At 52.5% G+C, this 21,565-nt stretch overlaps 5 protein-coding genes across 5 annotated transcripts; 2 read left to right on the top strand and 3 right to left on the bottom strand.

Annotated features, from left to right (window-relative positions):
* Positions 1-535: 535 nt before the first annotated feature.
* V8C40DRAFT_92914 (Zn(II)2Cys6 transcription factor domain-containing protein) lies at positions 536-2,615 on the bottom strand. Its single transcript, XM_083223624.1, has 4 exons — positions 1,122-2,615; positions 955-1,042; positions 699-894; positions 536-631 (listed from the first exon to the last, which is right to left on the bottom strand). The coding sequence occupies exons 1-4, from the start codon at positions 2,448-2,450 to the stop codon at positions 568-570; spliced, it is 1,677 nt and encodes a 558-aa protein (XP_083077683.1). The 5' UTR covers positions 2,451-2,615; the 3' UTR covers positions 536-567.
* A 1,292-nt stretch (positions 2,616-3,907) lies between these two features.
* On the bottom strand, positions 3,908-6,234 carry V8C40DRAFT_92971 (uncharacterized protein). The gene is made up of 3 exons (XM_083223625.1): positions 5,846-6,234; positions 4,773-5,768; positions 3,908-4,714 (listed from the first exon to the last, which is right to left on the bottom strand). The coding sequence occupies exons 1-3, from the start codon at positions 6,006-6,008 to the stop codon at positions 4,389-4,391; spliced, it is 1,485 nt and encodes a 494-aa protein (XP_083077684.1). The 5' UTR covers positions 6,009-6,234; the 3' UTR covers positions 3,908-4,388.
* Positions 6,235-7,675: 1,441 nt separating this feature from the next.
* V8C40DRAFT_232464 (uncharacterized protein) lies at positions 7,676-8,422 on the top strand. The gene has a single exon (XM_083213147.1). The coding sequence runs from the start codon at positions 7,687-7,689 to the stop codon at positions 8,053-8,055; it is 369 nt and encodes a 122-aa protein (XP_083077685.1). The 5' UTR covers positions 7,676-7,686; the 3' UTR covers positions 8,056-8,422.
* An 8,761-nt stretch (positions 8,423-17,183) lies between these two features.
* Positions 17,184-19,985, bottom strand: V8C40DRAFT_232475 (tetratricopeptide repeat protein). The gene is made up of 2 exons (XM_083213148.1): positions 19,413-19,985; positions 17,184-19,320 (listed from the first exon to the last, which is right to left on the bottom strand). Exons 1-2 carry the CDS (start codon positions 19,581-19,583, stop codon positions 17,542-17,544), a joined length of 1,950 nt encoding a protein of 649 aa, XP_083077686.1. The 5' UTR covers positions 19,584-19,985; the 3' UTR covers positions 17,184-17,541.
* A 217-nt stretch (positions 19,986-20,202) lies between these two features.
* On the top strand, positions 20,203-21,542 carry V8C40DRAFT_232478 (rRNA-binding ribosome biosynthesis protein RPF2). Its single transcript, XM_083213149.1, has 2 exons — positions 20,203-20,319; positions 20,398-21,542. Exons 1-2 carry the CDS (start codon positions 20,306-20,308, stop codon positions 21,335-21,337), a joined length of 954 nt encoding a protein of 317 aa, XP_083077687.1. The 5' UTR covers positions 20,203-20,305; the 3' UTR covers positions 21,338-21,542.
* Positions 21,543-21,565: the final 23 nt, after the last annotated feature.

A 21,565-nucleotide genomic window follows, 5' to 3' on the forward strand; every position in this document is an offset into this window, starting at 1 on the left:
CGAAATGTTGTCGTGTATCTTGTTTTTTTGTCCTTATTTCCTACACATGGAGCCCACCAACCATGTGTCTCTCCTCCAATCCTAATGCTTGCAGGCATTGTAGTGTAGGTAGGCAAAATAGAAAAGAAAATCCGAATGTTTCCCCGAGATTTCATAGCCGTTGAGTGTGTCCCCCTAAAAAAGCACGCATGCGTTATCCAGCGTCGCGACTCTATTCCAAGAAACAAGATAGAAAAAATAACGAGTCTCCAAGGTCTTTGTATCTGGTGCCAATTTGACCTGCCTTCATATGAACCCCCTAATAAAAAAAAAGAAAAGAAAATATTAACCCTTAAATCCAAAAGAGAAAGCCTGTTCCTGGATTTCTACCCAACGCCGCCCGTACCGTGTCCCCGATGCTTGCCTTTGGTCGACTTTGCGTTTCCAATGCCGTACGATCCAGTGCCTGATAGTTTGATATTCCGCGAGAGATGGGAGATTTTGTTGTTACAATATGTCGCTTGATTGAGAATTGCCGTTTCTTCTTTCAACATTTCATGGTCTCAGAAGCTGTCAAGTTTAACTTCCTCATTCGACTGGAATACTCGTGTCACCTGAGAGAAAGTGCTCAATGGCATCCACGCCAACTTGCCTACAACACCGGTTAGAACCAGCTCATAATTCAACATCAAGGGGGTATGGAATATGCGGCAACTCACGTAGTCAGCATCAGCCTCGTAAACTCATCCATGTCGTCCGGTCTCGCATACATCCAGAACTCCTTGAAACTAAGATCGGTGATGCAATACTGCGGCTTCTCACGCCAGGCCTTGAAAAATTCAACCGACGATGTGGCCTCCCAGAGGTGCCGCGAGCTCGTGAAGCTATGCCCGTCTTCCCAGCAGTCGTTGGGGGCTGATTCATCGCAACCGTTAACTGCCAGGCTCATCTGTGAGACTTGCTGTGAATACGTACCTTCTTCAGATTTTAAGACGAAAACGAGACACATGACTGCATAAGCAATCATAATGGTGCGCCTAGTGCTTTCCAGCATAATCCAGCTCTGTAGAGTAAAACAAAACAAGTTAGCTTGTGAAATCAAATCAAGAAGATGTAAAGAGAATGGTGTAGATGCAACTCACCTCCCAGCTCTTTGGCGGCCTATCTCTCGAGATAAGAGTCGATGCTGGCAAGCCCTCCTCCAGCTCATTCTTGACCACAACTAGATCCTTTACCCACGCCAGCATGACACTCATCTCTCTCTCAGCTGCCGCCCTCATGCTCACATCCCCGTCAAAGATGCGCATCGAGTTGAGCAGCAAAAGCGCTTGCACTCTGGCCAGGCGGTCGGCGTGTGTAGTCGCCCTCTCACCATCCCGATGGACTTCGCGCACTGCATCTAGCAGCACCTTGAGCGCCCATCCCTTGGTCTGCGCAGTACGTGCCGAATACGCCGAGGTAGCGGCAAATGTTGTGATGATGGTTTTGGGTAGCTGTGACATCCACAGGCGGGGGTGCATGAAGGGAGCCTCGCGGCGCTGCGTAAAGCTCGTGTACATCTCTGATATACTCTGGACAATGAAGCCAATTTTGCTTCGAGGGTCGTGCACCTGGAGAACGTCGGCAATGATACACTGGTCCTCATGCTGCAGAATAGAAAGATCACGAACGGGCTGTTGCGGTTGCTGCTGCTGCTGCTGCTGCGACTGGCCCGGCTGCTGCTGTGTCTGCAACGGCGGGATGACGGGAACCGGCGGGAGGTCCATCTTGCTGGTGCCGTCTCCAAAGCCGGTCAGATCCCACAGGCTGCCGGGGCCCGTGCCGGCGCTCGCATTCATCAAATCGACGATGGAGAAGCCCAGATCGGCATGCTGGTGATGCTGAGACTCGCCGCCGAGCCCCAACCCCACGTCCTGCTGCTGAAGACTCTCGGGGCTTGTGTTTGTACCGGTTGCAGTGCCGAGGCTCTCAATGTCGAAGCTCATGTCGAATTCGGGGGGCATGTCGGGCGTAGTGCAGCTGCCCTCGACGGCGGAAGTACATGACGACGATGCCGTTGCAGAGTTTGAGGTGATGGGTGGTGATTGATGCTGGTGTTGATGGTGTAGGATGTTTTGCGACTGCGGTTGAGACTGCGGCTGTGATGGCTGTTGTTGTTGCTGTGACTGTTGCTGCTGAGCAAGAGGAGGAGGTTGACGCTGATAGACGCAGTCCAGGCCCTTTGTCGCACACCGGGTGCATCGTGGAGTTCGCTTGTCGCAGCGCCGCTTGCCTCTAACACAGGCATTGCAGCTCTTCTGCCGCGACGCCGCGCCGCCATCGCCGCCGATGCGGTCTAGCTTGCGCAGGCCAGAGCTGAGACTGCTCAGCGGGCTGGTATCACCAGTGAAGGAATCCATCGTCGACGGAGGCGGAGAGGCAAAGGTGTAGCTGTGCTGCTGAAGCTGCTCAAACTGGTCGAGCGATGTCATAGCACAAGGGTCTCTGTGCTGCAGGGGAGCAGCGACGGAGATGTCAATTGAGGCGGGGTTTCCAAAGATGATAATGTAATCGAGAATAGAAGAAACCAAAGAATCACTGAAAAGGAAACAGAAAAGAGGAATTTCGTATAGAGGGCTGGGGCGTATAAGTTTGGGGGGTTTACGTGATGGTGAAAGGAGGTAAAAAAGAATCGCGTCGGTGGGATGATAAGATACCGGGACCAAGGATGGATGCCAAGTTCGCAGCCACACTCGACTGACTCTCTCGACCGCCTGCCGATTCGAATCTGGTTTCGTCAGCCTGCGAGATTAAAACGAGGCCTCAGACAGACCCTAAACACGGAGATTCGGTCCAATTGGAATCTAATCCAGTCCCATTGCATTTCGCATTTACCATGCGATTAAGAAAATGGCCGAAGCGTTCCCCAGTGACAAACTCCGGGCTGGACGCAGCAACCCGCGATGCAAGACCCCGAGGACCCGGGCTCCAACTCCGCAACTCCGCTCCGCTCAAAAGTCCGCAAGCTCCAGCCTCGTTCGCGTGCCGGGCGCCGCCCGGGTTGTTGCTGACGCATGTTTACTGAGGACGGTTAGTAGGGAGGTCACGGAGGAACTCTTTTTTTCTTTCACGGGAACCGTATAAAGTCGGTTCGGGTTGATGTTCTGCGCCACCGGGCCTTGAGCCCTCTGCCTAGAATCTCCTCCTCCCATGACGCGGCCCGCAGATGGAGGCACCAGGCAATGAGATGTATTACACGTGAGATGCTACATGTAACAATGATAATGACACGGTTTCTTCTCATGGCCACACTTCTCAACGTCCTGCAGGTATGCAGCGATATGGAGTCTGCAGCAGGTGATTGAATCGCCATCGTTGCTCTAATCAAACAGGTTGGGCCACAATACGCATACTTTTTGGGCGTGAGTTTTCTGCTCTTTATGCGACACATACCTACTACATCAATCATCACGGATTGCCCTGTTGGGAAATGAAAAGACTAGGTGAAAGCATCTTGCGAAGGACTGGTTTTAAAACGTCTCGTTACATAAATTCAACATCCAGTGGCTCCTCCAGCAACATGCCGTACAGTTGCCTTCGCATCGCCATCTGAGCTCAATGATGCACATTGCCAGTACTCTAAACGAGCGGCATGCCTCCCAAATCCCTCCCCAAGCTTTCATAGCAAATGGGTATATACCACCACCTCAGAACCAAGCGTTTCTCTCCCTTTTATATGGACGTCCTTTGAGAAAATATTCCCCTCCCCATTCCACCGAATCCCTCATCCAGGCAGCCCAGCTGAGATTAGCTTTTGGTTATCCGCCGCCATATTTGGCACAAGGTAAAAAATCAAAGAAACGCCTCCAACCAGAAGATATCCGGTGACAAAACCACAGAGTCCTGTGGTTATGAAAACGAAAGAGAAAAAAAAGAGAACCGAATCAAGAAATGGGAAATAGAAAAAGAGGAAAAGATAGAGGAACAAAGATCAAAGACGAGATCTGGTCCAAAGAAGGGGCGATCGGTTCGACTACTTTTTGGAAAAGCTGCTAGTCTCCGCCGCAATTATACAACCGTCTTCGAGAGGAAGACGTTAAGAACCAAGGGAAGAAGTGAAGAAACCCAAAAGCAAAGGTCTAATAAAACAAACAGTTTCAAGCCAAGGCTTCAAAACATTGGTCTGTTGGGGAATAAGGTTTTTTGGTGTTTCCATCCGGTATATCTAGTCGCAGAGTAACTGGGCTGTATTAAAGACGTCGTCGTCGTTTTCTCTCTCTGCATATTCGTTCAATCATGTAGGTATGGGTGAAGGACATGGAAGGCGTAGATGAGCATCATGGCGTTGAAGGCATAGATGAGTATCGCGTTATGGCCTAGCTGCCCTGCGTGTTATCAAAGCAAGGCGTGGGGCCACCCAGCACGGTTCCCTAGTACCGTTCTTGTCGATATCCGTTGGCTCGCGGCGCTTCATACTGAACACCCGTCATGGAATCCGGGCCGTTCGGGATGCCGTTGCTGATGGTCCGGAGAGGCGGCAGCTCGGTCCGGGGTGCGTTCGCATAAGGATCAGATGAGTAAGGAGCCGCTTGGGGGGCGGGTCCCGGAGGCGGTGGCTGCTGGCCCATATACTGAGAGCTTTCCATTCGCATTCCCGACAGCTCTCGCCGCAGCAGATCGTTCTCGGTCATCGCTTGGTTATAGTGATTCTGAAGGACCCTGATGTGGTCAAGCTGTCTCTGGTGCTCGGCAATGGCTAGCGGCGGCTTTGTTAGTCTCTTGCAGAGGAAAGGGAATACTCGCAAATTACGAACCTTTGGTAAGAATTTCCCACTTGGAGGCTTTGGATCCACGCTCCTGCGGCATCAAATCTCTAAGCTGGTCAAACAGCTCCTTCATCTCGGTTCTTCGCTTCCGCTCCGCCAGCTTGTGGCTCACCCGCAGTTCAGGGGTTCTGCTGTAGGGCTGGGAACCCGTGGCACCATTGCTCTCTTCGGCTTGAAGATCGCTCAGCTGTTTGTGCTGCATGGTATGGTGGTGTACGGGAGGAAACTCGGATGAGTTCATGCGCGAAAACTCGGAGCCATCGTCGAGCCTGCGCTGACCCGGTGGCAGCCTCGACTCGGTAGTAAACTGGCTGCTAGCAATGGACTCGGTAACGCTGCTGCGACGAGACACATCATAGGACGAGTGGTTGTTAACAAGGTGGGCACTGGCCCTCTGGTCAACTCTTTGGATTTCTTCCTCGGGGAAAGCCCAGGCCTGACCCTTAGTCGGCTCGGCTGCACGGGCGATGAGCCCGGTTGTAGGACCAGTAATCGTAGGAGCTGTTCTGCTGACTTTGGTGGGCTCTGGGTTTCGGTCAACGCTGGGCTGGTATCCATTGGAAATCCGGTGCGAAGCGAGAGCCTCGAAATTGGGCCTGGGGTTTCGTTGAGAGTGTAGAGTGTTCTGGATAGAGGACGAGGATTGGTTGTTGCTAGTGTAGCCAGAGCCGCCCAGACGCATGTCACTAAAGCCCTGGTTGATTCTGCTATCGACGCTTTCACGCCGGCTACCTGCAACGGCAGCAAGCCCTTCTCCTAGGGTTGCCCCTGAGATGCTGGCCGTGTCCAGCGAAGTTGGTCGATCGAATCTTCGATCCACATTGGAGGGATTGGGGGAGACCATCGAGGCTACGCTCATGTTGCTCGCAGCTGGGGAAACGATGGCCTGGGGTATCATATTGGTGGCGACGGGGGAGGGTGTCTTGTCAACGGACGAATAACCAGATCCGGCTGGGCTGAGTCCAGTAACCGTAAAAGATGCTGCTGAATTATCTGTTCAGCGAATGGTGAGCAAAACAAGGAGAGGGAGGCACTCTGGAATTTCAATCAGGGCAACATACGCTTACTCGACGTTTCGTGAGTAGAGTAGAATCCAGAATCGCGTAGCTGGGGAGCAGGCGCGGCGTGCGAAGGGGCTCGCTCGTCTCTGTTGAGGATGTTGGTGAGTCCAGCAGATTTGCTCGGCAGCATTCGCTGCTGTGTCTGCGTTTCCATTCTGGCCATGAACCGCCCTTGGAGACGATCGCGTAAGGAGCTTGTAGTCGAGCGTTGTAGAGAGGAAGCCTAGATATTGCCGGCTGCTTAAGGTATATCGAGCAAGGAACAAGACTCCTCGTAGAAGAGGATCGGCGACGCCGGCTTGGGGGAGTGGCAGGGCAAAGCTGATGGGAAGGAAGCCGCGCCGCTGTATCGAATGGACGGGAAGCCCAATGTTCGGTTTCTCACGGTGGTGAGCAAACACGGGCAAGGAATTGGCGGGAATGCAGGCTCCTTGGCAAGCGAGCGCGAAGCGAAGCTCTCGCTCACAAGAAGAGGGCGCGAGCAACACAAAGCAGACACGAGGGGCTAGAGGAAACTGTCGCCAGGCATGAGGTTGAGACTGAATGGTAGAGGATAGAATAGACTCAGTTGTGGTAGAGGCTTAGAGGGGTATAAAGTAGAAGCTATTGCATGAAATGGCGATGGGGGGGAGAGGGAGAAGAAGAAGAGAGCCAAGGCAAGTTTTGGATGTGAGATTTTGGAATTGGACTTTTGGGGGAGGGGATCGGAGAAAAGCTTGGATAGGCGAGGTACTCTGCAAATGTAGGGGAAGGACTAGGGAAAGGCTTGTACCAACCCGCAGGGCTTCAGGGTGTGAGAAGAACTAGGAGGTACCTATACCTGCGAGTATAGAGGTCCGTCAGAAGGGACGAATGGGGAGTGCTCGAAGCCGCAGGTACCTTTTTCAGAGCCAACCGGACCTCGAAGAGCGCATTGCAACTTGCTCTAGCCACTATCCACACAGACACAGACACAGCACGGGGGAAACGGGGGGGATTTGGGGGCATGGGCTGGGATTGAGACCAGGACTGGGGGAGCGCAGCGACATCCACAGCGGGTACCTTGTACGAGCGCGTGCAACAACGGACCAGAGCGGCCAGGCTTACCAGGGCAGCCAATGCCCGAGTATAGCGTACTTGCGAGTCTATTGCTGGACTGAGGCCAGGGAGCACGGGGGTAGCAGTACTTGGCGGGCTAGTATCGAGACTACATTTACACTATAAACTGAGGTAGCCCGTGTTGGCAGCTGTGCTACCATACCATCTCCCAGATCAGAGGCCATCCACATGGGTTTCTCGCTGGCCGGGGGCTGGCAGGGCTGTCCATACTGTATCACCCATCATCCACAATACTGTGCCCAGACTTGAGGCTAATACCACCGAGAATATCTCGGCGAGGAGGGGGGGAGGAGCCACAGATTACCGCAGTTGGTGGTACCAGACACAGACAGACACAGACATGGCATAGTCATCCTCGATTGGGCACCCAAGGAGGAGAGCAAAGACGAAAGGTAGAAGCGGTGCTAGACTTGCAAGTACCGCATACATGCCGTCTGGACTTCGTGCTACTCCAGACTGGGAGCAGAAGTCAATGCAATGCAGGCAACCAGGTACTACTGCAGCTAGCAACTAGCAACTCGTGCGCACGAGAGCCACCAGGACTGACGGACGATACGCTCACCCCCGTGGCCCACCTCCCTGTGGGCTGACGCGGATGTTTGAATCACGACCGGGAGCATACCGCTGTGTCCTTCTGCCATCTAGATCTGGCAGCACAGCGCCTGTGGTGAGCCAGCCAGGGGGGGCTCTGTCTCTCTGTCTCTCTGTCTCTCTCTATCTTCTGCTGCCACTGCCACCTTTGGATGACTATCTGGTACCCGTACTTTTGGCCAGTCCGAGGCATCACGTTATATTTAGTGGCAGTACAGTACGAGCAGGCCGCGGTGCTTCCGAGACCGAACGCTGCTTGCGGCACGGCCGTGGAAAAATTTCAAACAAGAAGACCAAGAGGAGGCCGGACGGGGGACGGGGTCGTTTGGTGGCGACGAATCTCGCCCTCGCAAGCCTCCATCCAGTCTCTAGCAGTTAGCAGCACAGGGACATTGGATCGAAAGGCCAACACGCTCGGCAACCGAGCTTGTGGCATAACTGGGCTTGCATGGCTGCACGCTACGCACAATACTATTAGTGGCCTATTGAACAGTGGCTCCAGCAAAGAGGGCACCAGCTGAAAAGCCTTGCAACTCTCTTTTGTCTCGCCACGGAGCCACTGTCCATCTTGTTCACTGCCACTGGCCGGGCATTTCGTCAATGTTGAGAATAAACGGGGATGCAAGAGGCAGCTACGAGTTATGGCGGTCAGTAGCTTGGGCTGTGATCCTGGTGTCCAGCCGCGGAGGCTCTAGCACACGCAGTTGCAAGGTGCCCTACTGTATGTACTCGCCTACGAAAATAGCAGTTGAGCTCTCTCTTGCAGGGCACGGAAGAATCAATTGGATCTTGCAAGTACTGGTACTGGTACGGCGCTGTCGGAGATGCTATCAAATCGAGTCAACAGTCTGGCTGGCTGGTCCATGGGATGGGACGGTAACACTCGCCGTACTGTACTGCAGCTGCAGCTCGATGCAAGCATCTCCAGGCTACTGCCTCGTGTGCTCCGTTGCATTCTACGCAATAATTACAGTGGCCCCCGGATACAACGACAAGCAATGCCTCTGAAGCCGCACGGACGCGCCCAGGCACGTACAGGTACGAGTACATGGCACATGTGGATGGATTGGACGAACTTGTGTCCATGTGCGAGGGCGTTTCCTGCACGCGGCGTCGTACTGCTTTTCTAGTGATACCACACAAGCCCCAACCTTGCCAAAGGCAGGCGGACGTCTTGGGCCTAGTTGGGACTTATCGTTCTAATTTTGCGCAGGTAGGTTATACTCCGTAGTGTTATAGGTGCAGTGGTTTGCGAATTGGAAGTTTGACAGTGTCCGTGGCATGGCCAGCTTGAACATGTCCACCCATCCGCACCACCTTGCAAGTCGCTATACTTGCTAGCCCAAATGCCAGCTACAAAGCACGTGTTGAAAAGCGCTTTTTGCCTCCTGTTGGGTTAGGATTCGATACGGGACATGGATCTTGAAGGGCGGGGGTCTGGCTATAATCGCCGATGGGTGCGAGGCTAAGTTACATTGCGACACGTTTCGCCCTGGGCGGCACTTGGGGATGCTGGCAAACCAAACTCGGGGCCTCCACTCAACGAAACGTTAATGTTCTTTTCCTGGACGTGTTCCGACTGTTCCTGGCCGGCGTGGGCGATGAGTAAGAAGAATTCAGGCCGGGTTGAGGCCGGTTTGGTAAATGCCCTTCTAATGAGACAAGATTGAATTAGGCAACCCGTCAGCCTGTTCGGTAGTGATACGGCAGTATTACAGGCAAGGTGGCAGAAGTACGAGTACAAAGTACAACGACACAGTGGTTGGAATTTCAAAAATGGGCACAATTGATGAAGCAAAACAGCCTCGTGCTTCTCCAGTGCAAGTAAGTCCTTTGCCTCGTGGTCCCATCCATGTGCGCATTCATCTCGGACATACAAACAACCAAGGTGGTATGCAGTATCGAAACAAGTACCGTGGACAAGGTAAGGTATGTACTCTTCCTCCCGAGGCAAGTGCACCCGTTGCCCTCCAGTCTCGAATCTGGCCATCGACTGCATCTGTTTTTTACCCGTACAACTAAAACTAGCAACACGACGGGAATTTCTTCCTCTCTCCCCACACCAAACAAGGCGCAATCTATCAACTAACCGATTTCTCTCTCCAGCTACAGTATATCCCCAACTTCTCCATTTTCACATGATACGCCCTCATTTCGCCTGTTGGTTCCGGGACAAGGCTGCTTTCGGCCAATTTCAGACGAGATGCTCCATGCTCACACGCTGTCCCAGGGAGACGGAGAAAACAAACACTAGCAACGTAACACAGAAGACAGATTTCAAGGGGAGATTGGCCATCAATTTCAGCATTCAATGCGCTGTTCCGCGAACACAGCAATACGAATCTGGGAAAAAGAAGATCCTGGCAAGGAAGGCGGGTGTGTAAAACAATATTCATACTGTGCACTCCCAGGTAGCACCAAACAACCGATTTGTTTCATCACATGAAGAGAGGCTAATCGCTTCCCTGCCTTACAGGGGCCAATAGACAGCTATTGACTCTCTCCTGGGCTAGCAAAGAGTCGAACCAATATAGCAAAGGAGGCAGCGACAGAGAAAGATGCTGAAAACTTGCCATGACCGCCCATGGTTGGGTGTCCCTTCACCATCCTGCTGCTCGCATACCAGGTGATTATAGACACGCCCCTTTGGCATCCAAACCGTCGGGCGGGCGCAAACACGTTCTTACCCGCCAAGGGTTCCCCCTCAGCCTGCCAAAACGTGACCTGGATGCCAGTGGCAAAATCCTCCAGCTTGTGTGGTCAAGAATGAGCCCTGCCATGCGTGCCGGAATGGACACCGAGGTCTTGACAAGAACGGCTCCTTTTCGTCAAAAGGTGTGACGGGTGAGCCCTTCAGTGATGACGGCATAAACCGCCTTCTGAGGTATGGCACTCAACAGAAGACCCTGCAATGTCCGTGGAGGGTCCTTTCTGCCATTTTAACGCTATCCTCCAGAACCCGGTCGTAACAATGCCGCCTCTCATCACCCCGAACTTGGGCGAGGAGGGGTGAGAGCTGGTCGCCTTTGACTGGCTAGAATGGCAACCATTGGGGCAAGCCAAGCCAGGGTTCCTCGTGCCGCTGTGGATGGGATTGACTTGGTGTGCCCACAGGTCCACACCAAGGTGCATATGCGCGATCTTCCGCCGCCACGTGAGACTCGTTCGGCCGCCGCTCTAATTGGCGTGAGGGATATCGGCCATAGAAAGTCGGAACCGGTGATAGCGAGCGTTCGGGGGGTGGATTTGCTGACCAACAAGCCACGCAAAATGGGGAACGTTGGTGGTTCATCGAAACCAGCTTGAGCCCCAGCAGAGGATCGTCCAAAATCACGGCTACTTGTACAACTCTACAAGGCAAAAAGTCGCTTCGTGCTGACAATTAGGCTTCCACGTCCTCCACACGCGCCATTAGCCCAAGTTCGTACTTTTGCATGAGGTTGTAAGCCCAGGCAGCGGAAGTCGCCCGGAGCAAGGCAGCGCGGAAGAGCCAAGGGACAAACCGGGTGTCGATGCCAGCGAACCAAGATCAGAATAACTCGAGACCGGCTGGAATGTTCTTCAACGCCTTTGCTGCGCCGCCTCGGGATGGCGCTAGATGAGATGCTTCGTACCAGAAATCAAACGAAAGGGAATGCACGCGGCGGGCCTTGAACTAAGAAAACGGCGCGCCTCCGGCCATACGTCTACGACAAAGCGACGCTGATGGGGTGGCAGAAGCTTAATGGAACGATGGAGCGTGTGCCACACCAGACCAACAAGTGCCAAAAAACCTCGTGGCTCGGCAGTCTAGCATGCCCTGCACGACTTACTCAGGCACGCCGCGCTATTCATCTTTGGGTTCAGCCGGTTCGAGCCAGAACGGGGTGTGGTTGGGTGGTTTAACCATCCGTCCAAGCACAGCCCTAACAGAACCAGCTCAGCCTGCCTGAGTAGGAAGGAAAAAGAAATACGAAGTAAAGCCATTCCCAGTTACGGTAGCAGTACATGAAGTCGGAACAATTGCTACGGAGCGCAAAGGGAAAGAAAGCTCTTTGGTTCACCACTTTCGAGTACCTGGTTCACCAAGCAAGGCACTTGGTTTCTCACTCGCCCCCCTCATGCTGCCTCCTTTCCCTCATGCTGCCTCTTCTTCCTTTCTCATGGGTTGGTACGGAGTAGATGAGGCTATTCTTTTTCAACTCCTACAAGATCCACCGGCCAAACTCAGTCCCTCATGGGAGCTTACCGGCAGTCGTACGTCAGATGGAAGGATCACCTTGTTCCATCAAACGCCCAGGCGCCAGCTACAGACACACATTCATCATTAACAGCCTTCGGTCCCAACAACTGTATTAGCCGGTGGCTTCTATAGCTGTGTCCATTGGTATTGCTTACTAGCGCAACGCAACAGAAACTCATGAGTGTCCGGAGTAATACAGTACGACCCTTCTTGTTTCTTGACTGTTATAATAGCGTACGTTTCAATCTTGAACCGCCAGGGGCTTGTCCAACACTCCGTTACTACGAGGACTACCGCCATAAGCGTGGCGCTACGCGGCTACCAGGGCAAGTGGCAAAATGCACGCCAATCCAATAAGCCAGGCGACGGCTCATTAGCCCAGGTGTAAATGCCCAGAGAGGCGGTTTGCCAGGTTGAAATATTGGTGCCAGCAGGCTTCAACCTCCTGGGATGATCCAAGAACTTTGCATCAGTCGCTCCAGAGTTATATACGAGTATACAAATAGGGAATCAGGACCATTGAACGTTGTCATATGCTCCACACTTGCACAAAGCGTCGAAAAGCATAATTGTATGCGAAGAAGGAATCTGAGCGAAACCAGGAGGACTGGCACATTTATGACCTTCCGATGCCTTGTACAAGTTCAAGGACGCCTATAACGGATATAGCAGGACGATACCTACCAATTCAATTCAAGTGCGGAAGCCATTGGGAATCGCCCACGTGGTGATCATCCACAGCCCGCTCTCTCCGCCGAGACAATAAATGCGTTCAGAAGTGATATGCGCAGGCTAACAAGCGCCTCTGTTCATGATAAGCGAATTCGACCAGGGCTGTCGCCTACTGCATGTACGAGCGCTTGAGCTCCATCCTGTCCAGCACTAAGGATTCAACCATCGGGTCGGCACTTGACGGCTAACTCGTCAAGAAGGCGCAGGATACACTTCATACCTACGTCTCCTCCATGGATTAGCAGAGCTACTTGTCATGTTGGGGAAAAAAATCGGTGAGCAGTTTGCTTGAGATAGGAACCCCCGGAGATGCTACCCTCGTCCTTTGATTTCTCAATCTTGCGCAAGTCTGGATCACGAAGCAAGCTGAAGCCAGTTGAAGCATATACTACTAGCAACATCCTCTTCAGTATCTGCCTCGCCACCGTTTAAAATACAAGCGGTTCAGCTCCGCATTTACCCATGTACGATCTTCACAGCATTTTTAACTCTACCAAGGGCTCCTTAGGATGTCAATCATCTATCACGAGAAGACGAGGCATGCAAAGGGCCCCCAGCAAAGAGATTTCATGTAAACGCCAATTCTCCACAAGAAAGGACGAAATAATAAGGCTTGCGCAAATTAACTTCAATCCTTTGTAATAGTTGAGTTTGTTGTTGTCATCCAACGATGCAAATCTCCTGAGGTCTCGCTATCGTATACCGCCTATTGCGAGGCCAGCCGACGGAGCATAAAATGCCGCCGCCATCCAGAAGCGCGTCGTTACCTCCGGCAAAGCACTCGTACTGCTACCACCGATGCTTGCATGCGGAGTACCGTGCGGAGTACCGTACGGAGTACTCGCGACAATCGCCCCGCGTCTGATATACAAATAAACGACAAAGTATGGGGCCGTACTGGGCGCTTTGCCAGCGAATGGACCTATATTGCAGGAGAATGTTATCCCAATTGGGAAACTACAAGATCGATGGCCGGCACGCGGAAGCACAGCATTCTAGACCGCAAAAGCAACTCCGGAAGTGATCTGTCCAACGGCTTAGCGTCTGCCAGCAAAGGGGTGGCCTGGCAATCCATGCGTTGCTACGCTTGAAACGCCCACAACTGAACTGAACGGATTACTGGTGTCCTCCATCAGTGGCTACCCTCGGCCATGTCCCGAGCACGGAAGCCCACCTGCTAAAGTGGCTCCAGCAGATCAAGCCGTTGCCATGTTGTTCGTCCCATCTTTTTACCTGTGCTCATGGCAAACCCGCTTTATTGCTTTTTAATTTCCTAACAAAGAGGGTGCAACTTGACCAACTAATACGGAGTGTCCTCTACCCGTTGGATTTAAGATACAAGAAGCTGTCAAGTATAGAGTACTTGGCTTCAATGCGTGTTATATTCCTCTTCGTTAAAGTTTTCTCTCTCCCATCAAGGCCAACAATCAAAAGCCTCGTCACAGATCGAATCTAGGCCAATGCGCCGGCAGCATCGGCTCTACTTAGGTCCAAGTACGGGGTAGATGTAAGTAAGAGACGTGGTCTGTCCATCATCATAATCGTGCCATGGCCAAAAGCAAGCCAGATGGGGCAATAACAGCGGCCTGCAGCTTATCGCAATCTGCTACTTGAACGGAACCACGCCTTGATACCCGCAATAAAGGACGGAGCCGCACCTATACGTTTCCTTGGATGTAACGCTGGTCCTCCAATCGCGTGTAGTAGCCATGAATCGGAATCCCAATGACATTGAACAAGCATACAGATACTTGTAGAGTAACATGCGGCCGTGTATGTAAGGGTTACGATACAAAGGGCTTGGACAGGATCCCCGGTACCTGATCCGCAAATACATGATCAGATCAAGCCGTGATGTCAGGCACCACAGTGCATCGTCCTGGCTCCCTTGTGGTGGCTTTTTCCATTGGTCACCGTGACTCTGTGCGGCACGCCACCTACATATATGAGTACAAAACAAGCTCACGACATCTGAAGAGAGGTCCATGCTTATACCTTCCTTGGGGTTTTGCACAGCAGAGATCAACATTGGCTGTTTGTCTCAAAGAAGTGCGGGATCGGATGTCGAAAGCCACCACTGGACCCGTATACACTTGGTTGACCCAACTGCTGTTCTCGGACAGTAGATAGTCTTACATGTGACAAACCCATCTCAAAGGCAAATAATGGTAGTGCAGCAAGGGCAGTTTATTTCCAGGCTTATGGAAAATCTATCAAGGTACTCATGAGCAGTCTGGCTGATATTAGCTGGCAATATGCTTCGGAGGCGGGCCGATAGAAGTGACTTACACTGGCATCCGAAGACGACCAAACAACTACTCGCCCCTTTCTTCGTCACTGAGTGCTCTCATACTTCTGCCGTCGTTACACGCTTGTCTGAGCTCACATATAGCAGGGCCTTGATGGGAACAAGCTTATTGTACCGAGTCTAGATCTACAAATTAGCTCAGTTGAGGTGGATTCGTGTCCAGGATTACTGCCAGATGGATCGACCGGCTCCGGCAACGATAGGAACTAATCTGGCGGCTGCATACCACCTAGATGCGCCAACAGCTGAGATGTTGTTGGTTGGGGACAATATTTGCTTCTCCAGAGGGCTGGGGCGGCATCTAGTAGCACGCCCAGAGTCATTTTCCCCCTCAGCTGCCTTGGACCGAGACAAGGGTCACAATTTCAGCCGCTCATCACACGCGGGCCAATATCATTGACGTGTATCCTTCCCGTCCGGCCATCTTGACGGCCCAGGATCACGGCACAGAGGCGCCGTCAGACACGAGGTTGAGATTGGAATCGTGCAGCACAGGGGTACGGTGCTGATAGAGTGGTGATATCACAGGAGCCTCCCCGGCCCGAGGCCCAGGATATAGCTGGCATGCTGTGCTTCACAAACCTCCCACGCGCTCCCTTTGCTTCTCGAGGTGGCGCCGCCTCACCGCGCGCCTGTGAAACACGGACCGGCCTTGGCCAACTAACTATTTGATTTGGCTTGGTTTGGGTGAACCGTTGTACAGAGATTGGAGCGAGCTGTGGTGAGCTGTGAGGCTCCCGATGCAATACCTATTCTCATCCCGTGTCAAAAGACGGCAGCCCGTGCACGGCAAATGATATTTGTCATTTAAGAGATGTTTGATGAGCATACTCTCCCGCTTGCCACATGTCCTTCGTCCCGAGAGGGGGAATGTCACCCGTCTCTTCGCGTCACGCCTCCCCGTGACCAATTAACGGCGGTCTGATTTGCGGCGAACGATCTGAGACTGTGCCGAGTCAAAATTATGACGACCCCAGTCCTGTCGCCAAGGTCTCAGACGCAAAGAAAGAGGCTGCTTGGGACACCCCCAATTCGGCAAACTGTGGGCTAGTGGACAAATTCATGTTTGGTTGTTGGCCGGTTTCGCCCTCTCTTCTACGGCTGTCGTTGCGCCTTGTTTTGATACTCGGTTCTCGGCCCTCTGGTGGCTAAACCTTAAAGCCAGTTCTTATTTTGCCCGCATTATAAGGACATTCTAGGCCTTTCGCGAAGCCAATAACTAATAATTACGTTTTTGATCTACATACCCCTCCCAGCACCGGAATTCTCCGCGGAAAACTTTGCGAGATTGTCTCCTCTGTCACTTGTGGGCAGGAGATCGGAGGGGGGGAAGTGATGTGTCTTGAAGCAAGGAGCCACCGCGGCGGCACCAGAGACACGGTGGAGGAGGAGGATGTACCAAAAAAGATAGGAGGCGAGGCGAGGGGGGCGTGCAATTTTTGCTTGCTGGATGGGGGAGACTGGGACTGAGTTACCCAAGGCCCAAGAATTGGGAATGCTAGTTTTTCTGGCAGCTTGGCCCGATCCTGCGGGAGAATTGAACAAGTACGACAGACAAGTGAGGGGGGAAAGGGGTGTGTGCCCATGATGTTGCAACTGAGACAGAGAAGCAAGCATTTTAGGGCTTTTCTTTTTTTTTTGTTTCTCTTTTTCTTGATTTTATAGCGGTGAGGCTGCCCAATGGGGTTGTACAGAGTGGGCTCTTATTGAATAATATGCCAGATACTTGTTTCTGCGGATCGTGACTGAGCGTGAACTATTTGAAAATGAGATTGGGCTGGGTCTTCTTTGTTACTTTGAGGAGGTGAGGGTGAGGTATTACTATATCTCTCAGAGCTCGTTGGAGTGACATGGGCGTCAACCTTCATATTACCCGATCACATGTTTGCTCTTTCGTAAAAGCATGAGATAATAAGTCCAAAGGAGAAGCGTAGTAATAACACTGCAGTAGCAGTAATAGTTGTTGCAGCAGCAGAAGTTTTTAGTAAGGAGGAAAGATATCTTGATTTTCAGGAGAGACCCCAACAGAACTCCATCCAGGTGGTAGAGTGTGAATCCAATGAGCAAAATTTTGTTCATTTCCTTTGGGAAGTACACAATCGTTTGTATGAGAGATACAGGCACATGGATGCAACGCGAATGTATAAAAGCTGCCGTGAATATGAAAAATTATATCTTTAAAAAGGAGATGTGTGTTTGTGAATTGAGTAAGACATAGGCAAGGATGATGCGAAAATGCATGTGAATCTGTTCCCAGCTGATCATCTGGCGCAAATGAGAATCACATTTAGTAGTTCTTTGTATCCACCCCTTACATATGATCGAACATCTCTTCACTGCAGTCCCCATGTCATAAGCATAAGCAGAAGAAGTTTCCAATAATATCTGATGTATAGAGAGAGATATAGATGTATTCATTCTACAAAAGTCGTAGTCAACATCTCCATATCCAACATATATTCTGTGTAAAAGTCCTATATCCCATGCCCGCTACATCCTAAACTAATTAGACTCCCAGGGAAACAAACGATGTATTTGCTCTTTGTTCATTAGGCTTTCCCCCTTGTTTTCCTTCTTTCCAAGTATATGCTCATCATAAATACAATTTTATCAAGTTGTGTCAATGTAAAGTAACTGGGCCAAAGAGACCATTTCGTCTCGTCCCCATCATCACTGCGCTAAATAATGTCTTTCATGTTTCAACCAAAATGCCAAAAAAAGACTGCTCAAACAAGGAGAAGCCTTCTAAAACTCAAACTCTGGTCTGAAAATGTCCGGGTCCACGCCTGGGACCGTCTTATCTGCGAGATCTTTCCTGCCCATCTGCGTAAACACCCTCCTCAGGGTATCGTACAAGGTGCTGCTTCGGTTCTGAGCAGACATTCTGTCGAGAGCCTGGTCGACCTGACCGGAAGCACCGTCGCCCAAGATTTCGTACGCCTTGCTGCGGCCAGACTTTTCAATCGTCTTGTGCATGTCAAGAGCGGCAAGGAAGTGAGAGGCTGCCTCTTGGTGGCAGTTGATGTTGATACAGCTCACACCCAGGTTGTAACGGGCGCGAACGAAGTTGGGGGCCAAGGACAGAGCTTGCTCGTACGCCGCAATGGCCTCCTCTGATCTTCCGCTGTTGGCGAGAGTGGCTCCGAGTCTGTTCCAGAGCAGGGGGAGCTGCTCCTGCTGGTTTGTCGTGCCCAGCTCTGAAGAGTGGAGGGCGGACTGGAAGCAGTCCACGGCCTTGTCGTATTCCTCTGCTCCGTAGAACAGCACACCTAGTCCAACCTGGACATCGGGGTCCATGTGCTCGCCGTCGGGGCTAAGCTGGGCAGCCTTGATAAAGAGACTGGTAACCTTGTCATGCAGCTGCTGTCGATCGGTGAATCCCATATCTGCGACGGGGTGCAGGTTTGCGGGATCCAGGATGGTGGGATACTTGACAGACAGCCACCTCTCGAGGGTTCGGTATGCTGTGCTGTCGTAGCCTTCGTTAGTGTACGAAACAGCCAGGCCCATCATGGCATCGAGGTTGTTGGGGTCCAGCTTCAAGGCTTGCTCCAGCGCGCGAATAGCTGCCGTCTCCTTTTCGTTCTGAGCTTGAGCCGAGCCCAGGTATACCCAAGCCTCAACATGCTCTGGGTTCTGCTGAACGGCAGCCTCAAACGCCAAAGCTGCCAATGACAAGTTGCCTCCCTCCTTCATAACTCGAACACCCTCCTCGAATGCATTCTTCTGCTCACGGAAGATGTTCTCTTCCTCAAACATGTAGTTCTCGACAATGGGGTCAGCGAATCGTCCCCAATCGTTGATGCCGTTGAGGTCGGGCATGAGGTCCTGGCCCCATTCGGTATCGAATTGATCAAAGTATTGTTGTTCGTTCACCATCGACCTAGCAGCAGCAGTCTCAGCCTGGATTCCTTTCCAAATGGATTCGAAGTCACCAAACTCATTAGTCTCCGATTGGAGTTTATTGTCCATGTCTTCCAGTTCCTTTTCGGCGGCATTCGCCTCAGCCTCCTTGGCCGCTTCCTTGTCCTGGAGCTCGAGCTGAGCAAAGTGCTCCTCCCACTTGTTGTCGTCCAGTTCGACCATCTTGCCCTTGCCCTTTAGGTCCTGTTGTTGTTGCTGAACGGGTTGCTGTTGCTGCTGCTGGTACATCGGCTGCATCATGGGCTGAGCATATCCCATACCCATACCCATGCCCATCATGTTCATGTTCATGCCCATGCCCATGCCCATCATTGATCGCTGGGGCATCGCAGCAGACATGTCACCTCGCATTTGAGGAGCCATGGCTGCAGCGGCGGCAGGGTTGGCTTGCTGGAAGCGCGCAAACTCCTCAGGGCTGAAGAGGGCACTCGGCGATGCCTGGAGCACGACGTCCATGCCGGGCTGGGCGTTGAAGTCTTGTGCCCATGCCGCGGGCGAAGGGCCCATAGGGGCAGCGCTCAGGTGGGCAGCGGGCCCGCCTGGCAAGGTTGGGAACTCTTGTTGAAGACCTGGGCCACCATTGAGGAAACCGTTCATCATCTACAACACCAGGGACAGATCACGTATTAGTAATGCGCATCCCAAGTCAACGTAAACAAACAAAACAACTGGGCATGTATCAAATCACGTACCTCATCTTGGGGCGCATTGGCAGGCGAGCTGCGAAAGCCTCCCAACTGGCCACCTGGTCCTCGGCCGACGAGACGATCGCGTTGTAGTGTCTTGTCATCTTGAACATGCTTCTGGAACTGGCTCAGGGGGTTGCCAGCCGTCGAGCATTCTGCGCCTCCCATGAACGACATGTTGGCGACGATATGTGTGGTATGCGCACGCGAGCTGTCGATCGATAGTCGTTTGTTGTTGTTGTAAACAAGGAGAAAGGAGGTTGGGGGCGGGAGGTTGGAGGTTGGTGGATGAAATTAGAGGGGATGGAAGGCGAATCGACAACAACCCAAGGATGTGACCAAGGATGTGATAATCAAGTTGGGCTCTGCCGCGGCTGTGATGCGCCAAACGTTGGCTAGTGGACACGAGAAGAAGACGCACTTGCCGGGAAGAAGCAAGGACGAGCAGTTACAGCGGCTCCGGCTCAGGGAAAAGAATTAAACAGGCGCTTCCAGGCACGTCACCTGCAGGAGGAAACGCTGGGCTGGGTTTGTTGTGTGGGGAAATGCCAGGCGCCTACCGAGGCTATCGCCGGTCCGTCCGGGTTGGTAAGCGTCAATCTGTTGTTGGAGCAATGGGATTGGAGGGGGCTGAGAGACTCAGGGGCTGCACGTGACTGTGGGGTATCAACAAACGGGACGGGACAGGTGTGGCGGTGCTGTTTTGAATGATCGAATGGTTTTCATGTGCTTGGGCTAAGTTGTGGCGGTGCTCTATGCAGTGCTGCGTGCTGTTGCTGCTGCTCTATCGATAAGCTACCTGAACTTTTTTTTTTCTTCGCTCGTCAGAAAAGGCATCTCAGCGGTTGGAGTGTAATTTGTATGCAACAAGCAATTTCAAGCCATTGCTCAATTTCACAATGCTTCGTCAAGTGTAAGTTCTCCAATATACTCCGAGTTATCCATACAATCCCCTGAACAACAATCATCTAACGCAATCCTTCCTCCCCAGAAAACCCCGTAACGCCCGCTCCAAGAGAGCCCTCGAGAAGCGCGAGCCCAAGGCCGTCGAGAACCCCAAGACATGCCTCTTCCTCCGCGGCAACAACTGCTCCCAGGTCGTCCAGGACGCCATGAACGACCTCTTCTCCATGCGCCAGCCCCTCTCCAAGAAGTTCACCAAGAAGAACCCCATCCACCCCTTCGAGGACGCCGCCTCCATCGAGTTCTTCTCCGAGAAGAACGACGCCAGCCTCTTCGTCTTTGGCAGCACGCAGAAGAAGCGCCCGCACTCGCTGACTTTTATCCGCACCTTCAGCCACAAGGTGCTCGACATGCTGGAGCTGTACCTCGACAACGAGAGCTACCGCTCCATCTCGCAGTTCAAGACCAAGAAGTTCGCCATTGGCATGCGGCCCATGATCCTCTTCGCCGGCAGCGCCTTTGAGAGCCCCGTCCCCAACGAGTACACCCTCGCAAAGAGCTTCTTCATCGACTTCTTCAAGGGCGAGCCCTCGGACAAGATCGACGTCGAAGGGCTGCAGTACATCGTCTCCGTCGCCGCCGAGGACACCGCCGGCGAGGGCGACGCCAAGCCCCCCATCCACATCCGCGTCTATGTCATCAGCACCAAGCGCAGCGGCCAGAAGCTGCCCCGCGTCGAGGTGGAGGAGATCGGCCCCCGGATGGACCTCCGGGTCGGGCGAATGCAGGAGGCAGACGAGGCCATGCTCAAGGAGGCCATGAAGAAGCCCCGCGGCGTCGAGGAGCGGACAAAGAAGAACGTTACCATGGATTCGATGGGTGACAAGCTTGGTCGTGTACACTTGGGCAAGCAAGACTTGAGCCAGATGCAGACAAGGAAAATGAAGGGTTTGAAGAGGTCTCGTGATGATGGAATCGAGCCTGAGGATATTATCGCGGAGGAAGTACCTAAGAAGGCGAAGAAATAAACTGGTCAACGCATCAGTCTAATGTCATAAGAAAAGAAAAGAGAGGGTACAAGATGTTTGGTGTGGTTAGATTCTTGGAATTGGAGTTTGGCGCCTTGGTGGCTTCATAGTCGGCTCTGTCAATTACTGCTATATAGTGTCCTGAGATTTGTTATCAAAGCATCACAGTTAGATGAATGATGGGTCTAGATTCACAAGCATTGGCATTTTTTAACCGATTCGTATTCA

The sequence above is a fragment of the Trichoderma camerunense genome (genome assembly GCF_050948025.1).
Source record: "Trichoderma camerunense strain CBS 138272 chromosome Unknown V8C40scaffold_2, whole genome shotgun sequence".
Lineage (NCBI taxonomy): Eukaryota > Fungi > Ascomycota > Sordariomycetes > Hypocreales > Hypocreaceae > Trichoderma > Trichoderma camerunense.

What these genes read in the sequence shown, in the direction of transcription:
- V8C40DRAFT_232475 (XM_083213148.1), bottom strand. Translation starts at nt 19,583, where the DNA reads ATGTCGTTCATGGGAGGCGCAGAATGCTCGACGGCTGGCAACCCCCTG. An exon ending in CCAATGCGCCCCAAGATGAG is followed by an intron (nt 19,321 to 19,412) that starts GTACGTGATTTG and finishes CTGGTGTTGTAG; the next exon opens with ATGATGAACGGTTTCCTCAA.
- V8C40DRAFT_92914 (XM_083223624.1), bottom strand. Translation starts at nt 2,450, where the DNA reads ATGACATCGCTCGACCAGTTTGAGCAGCTTCAGCAGCACAGCTACACC. An exon ending in CGTCTTAAAATCTGAAGAAG is followed by an intron (nt 895 to 954) that starts GTACGTATTCAC and finishes GCGATGAATCAG; the next exon opens with CCCCCAACGACTGCTGGGAA. An exon ending in ACGAGGCTGATGCTGACTAC is followed by an intron (nt 632 to 698) that starts GTGAGTTGCCGC and finishes CCGGTGTTGTAG; the next exon opens with GCAAGTTGGCGTGGATGCCA.
- V8C40DRAFT_232464 (XM_083213147.1), top strand. Translation starts at nt 7,687, where the DNA reads ATGACTATCTGGTACCCGTACTTTTGGCCAGTCCGAGGCATCACGTTA.
- V8C40DRAFT_92971 (XM_083223625.1), bottom strand. Translation starts at nt 6,008, where the DNA reads ATGGCCAGAATGGAAACGCAGACACAGCAGCGAATGCTGCCGAGCAAA. An exon ending in TCACGAAACGTCGAGTAAGC is followed by an intron (nt 5,769 to 5,845) that starts GTATGTTGCCCT and finishes CAGATAATTCAG; the next exon opens with CAGCATCTTTTACGGTTACT. An exon ending in GTGGGAAATTCTTACCAAAG is followed by an intron (nt 4,715 to 4,772) that starts GTTCGTAATTTG and finishes AGCCGCCGCTAG; the next exon opens with CCATTGCCGAGCACCAGAGA.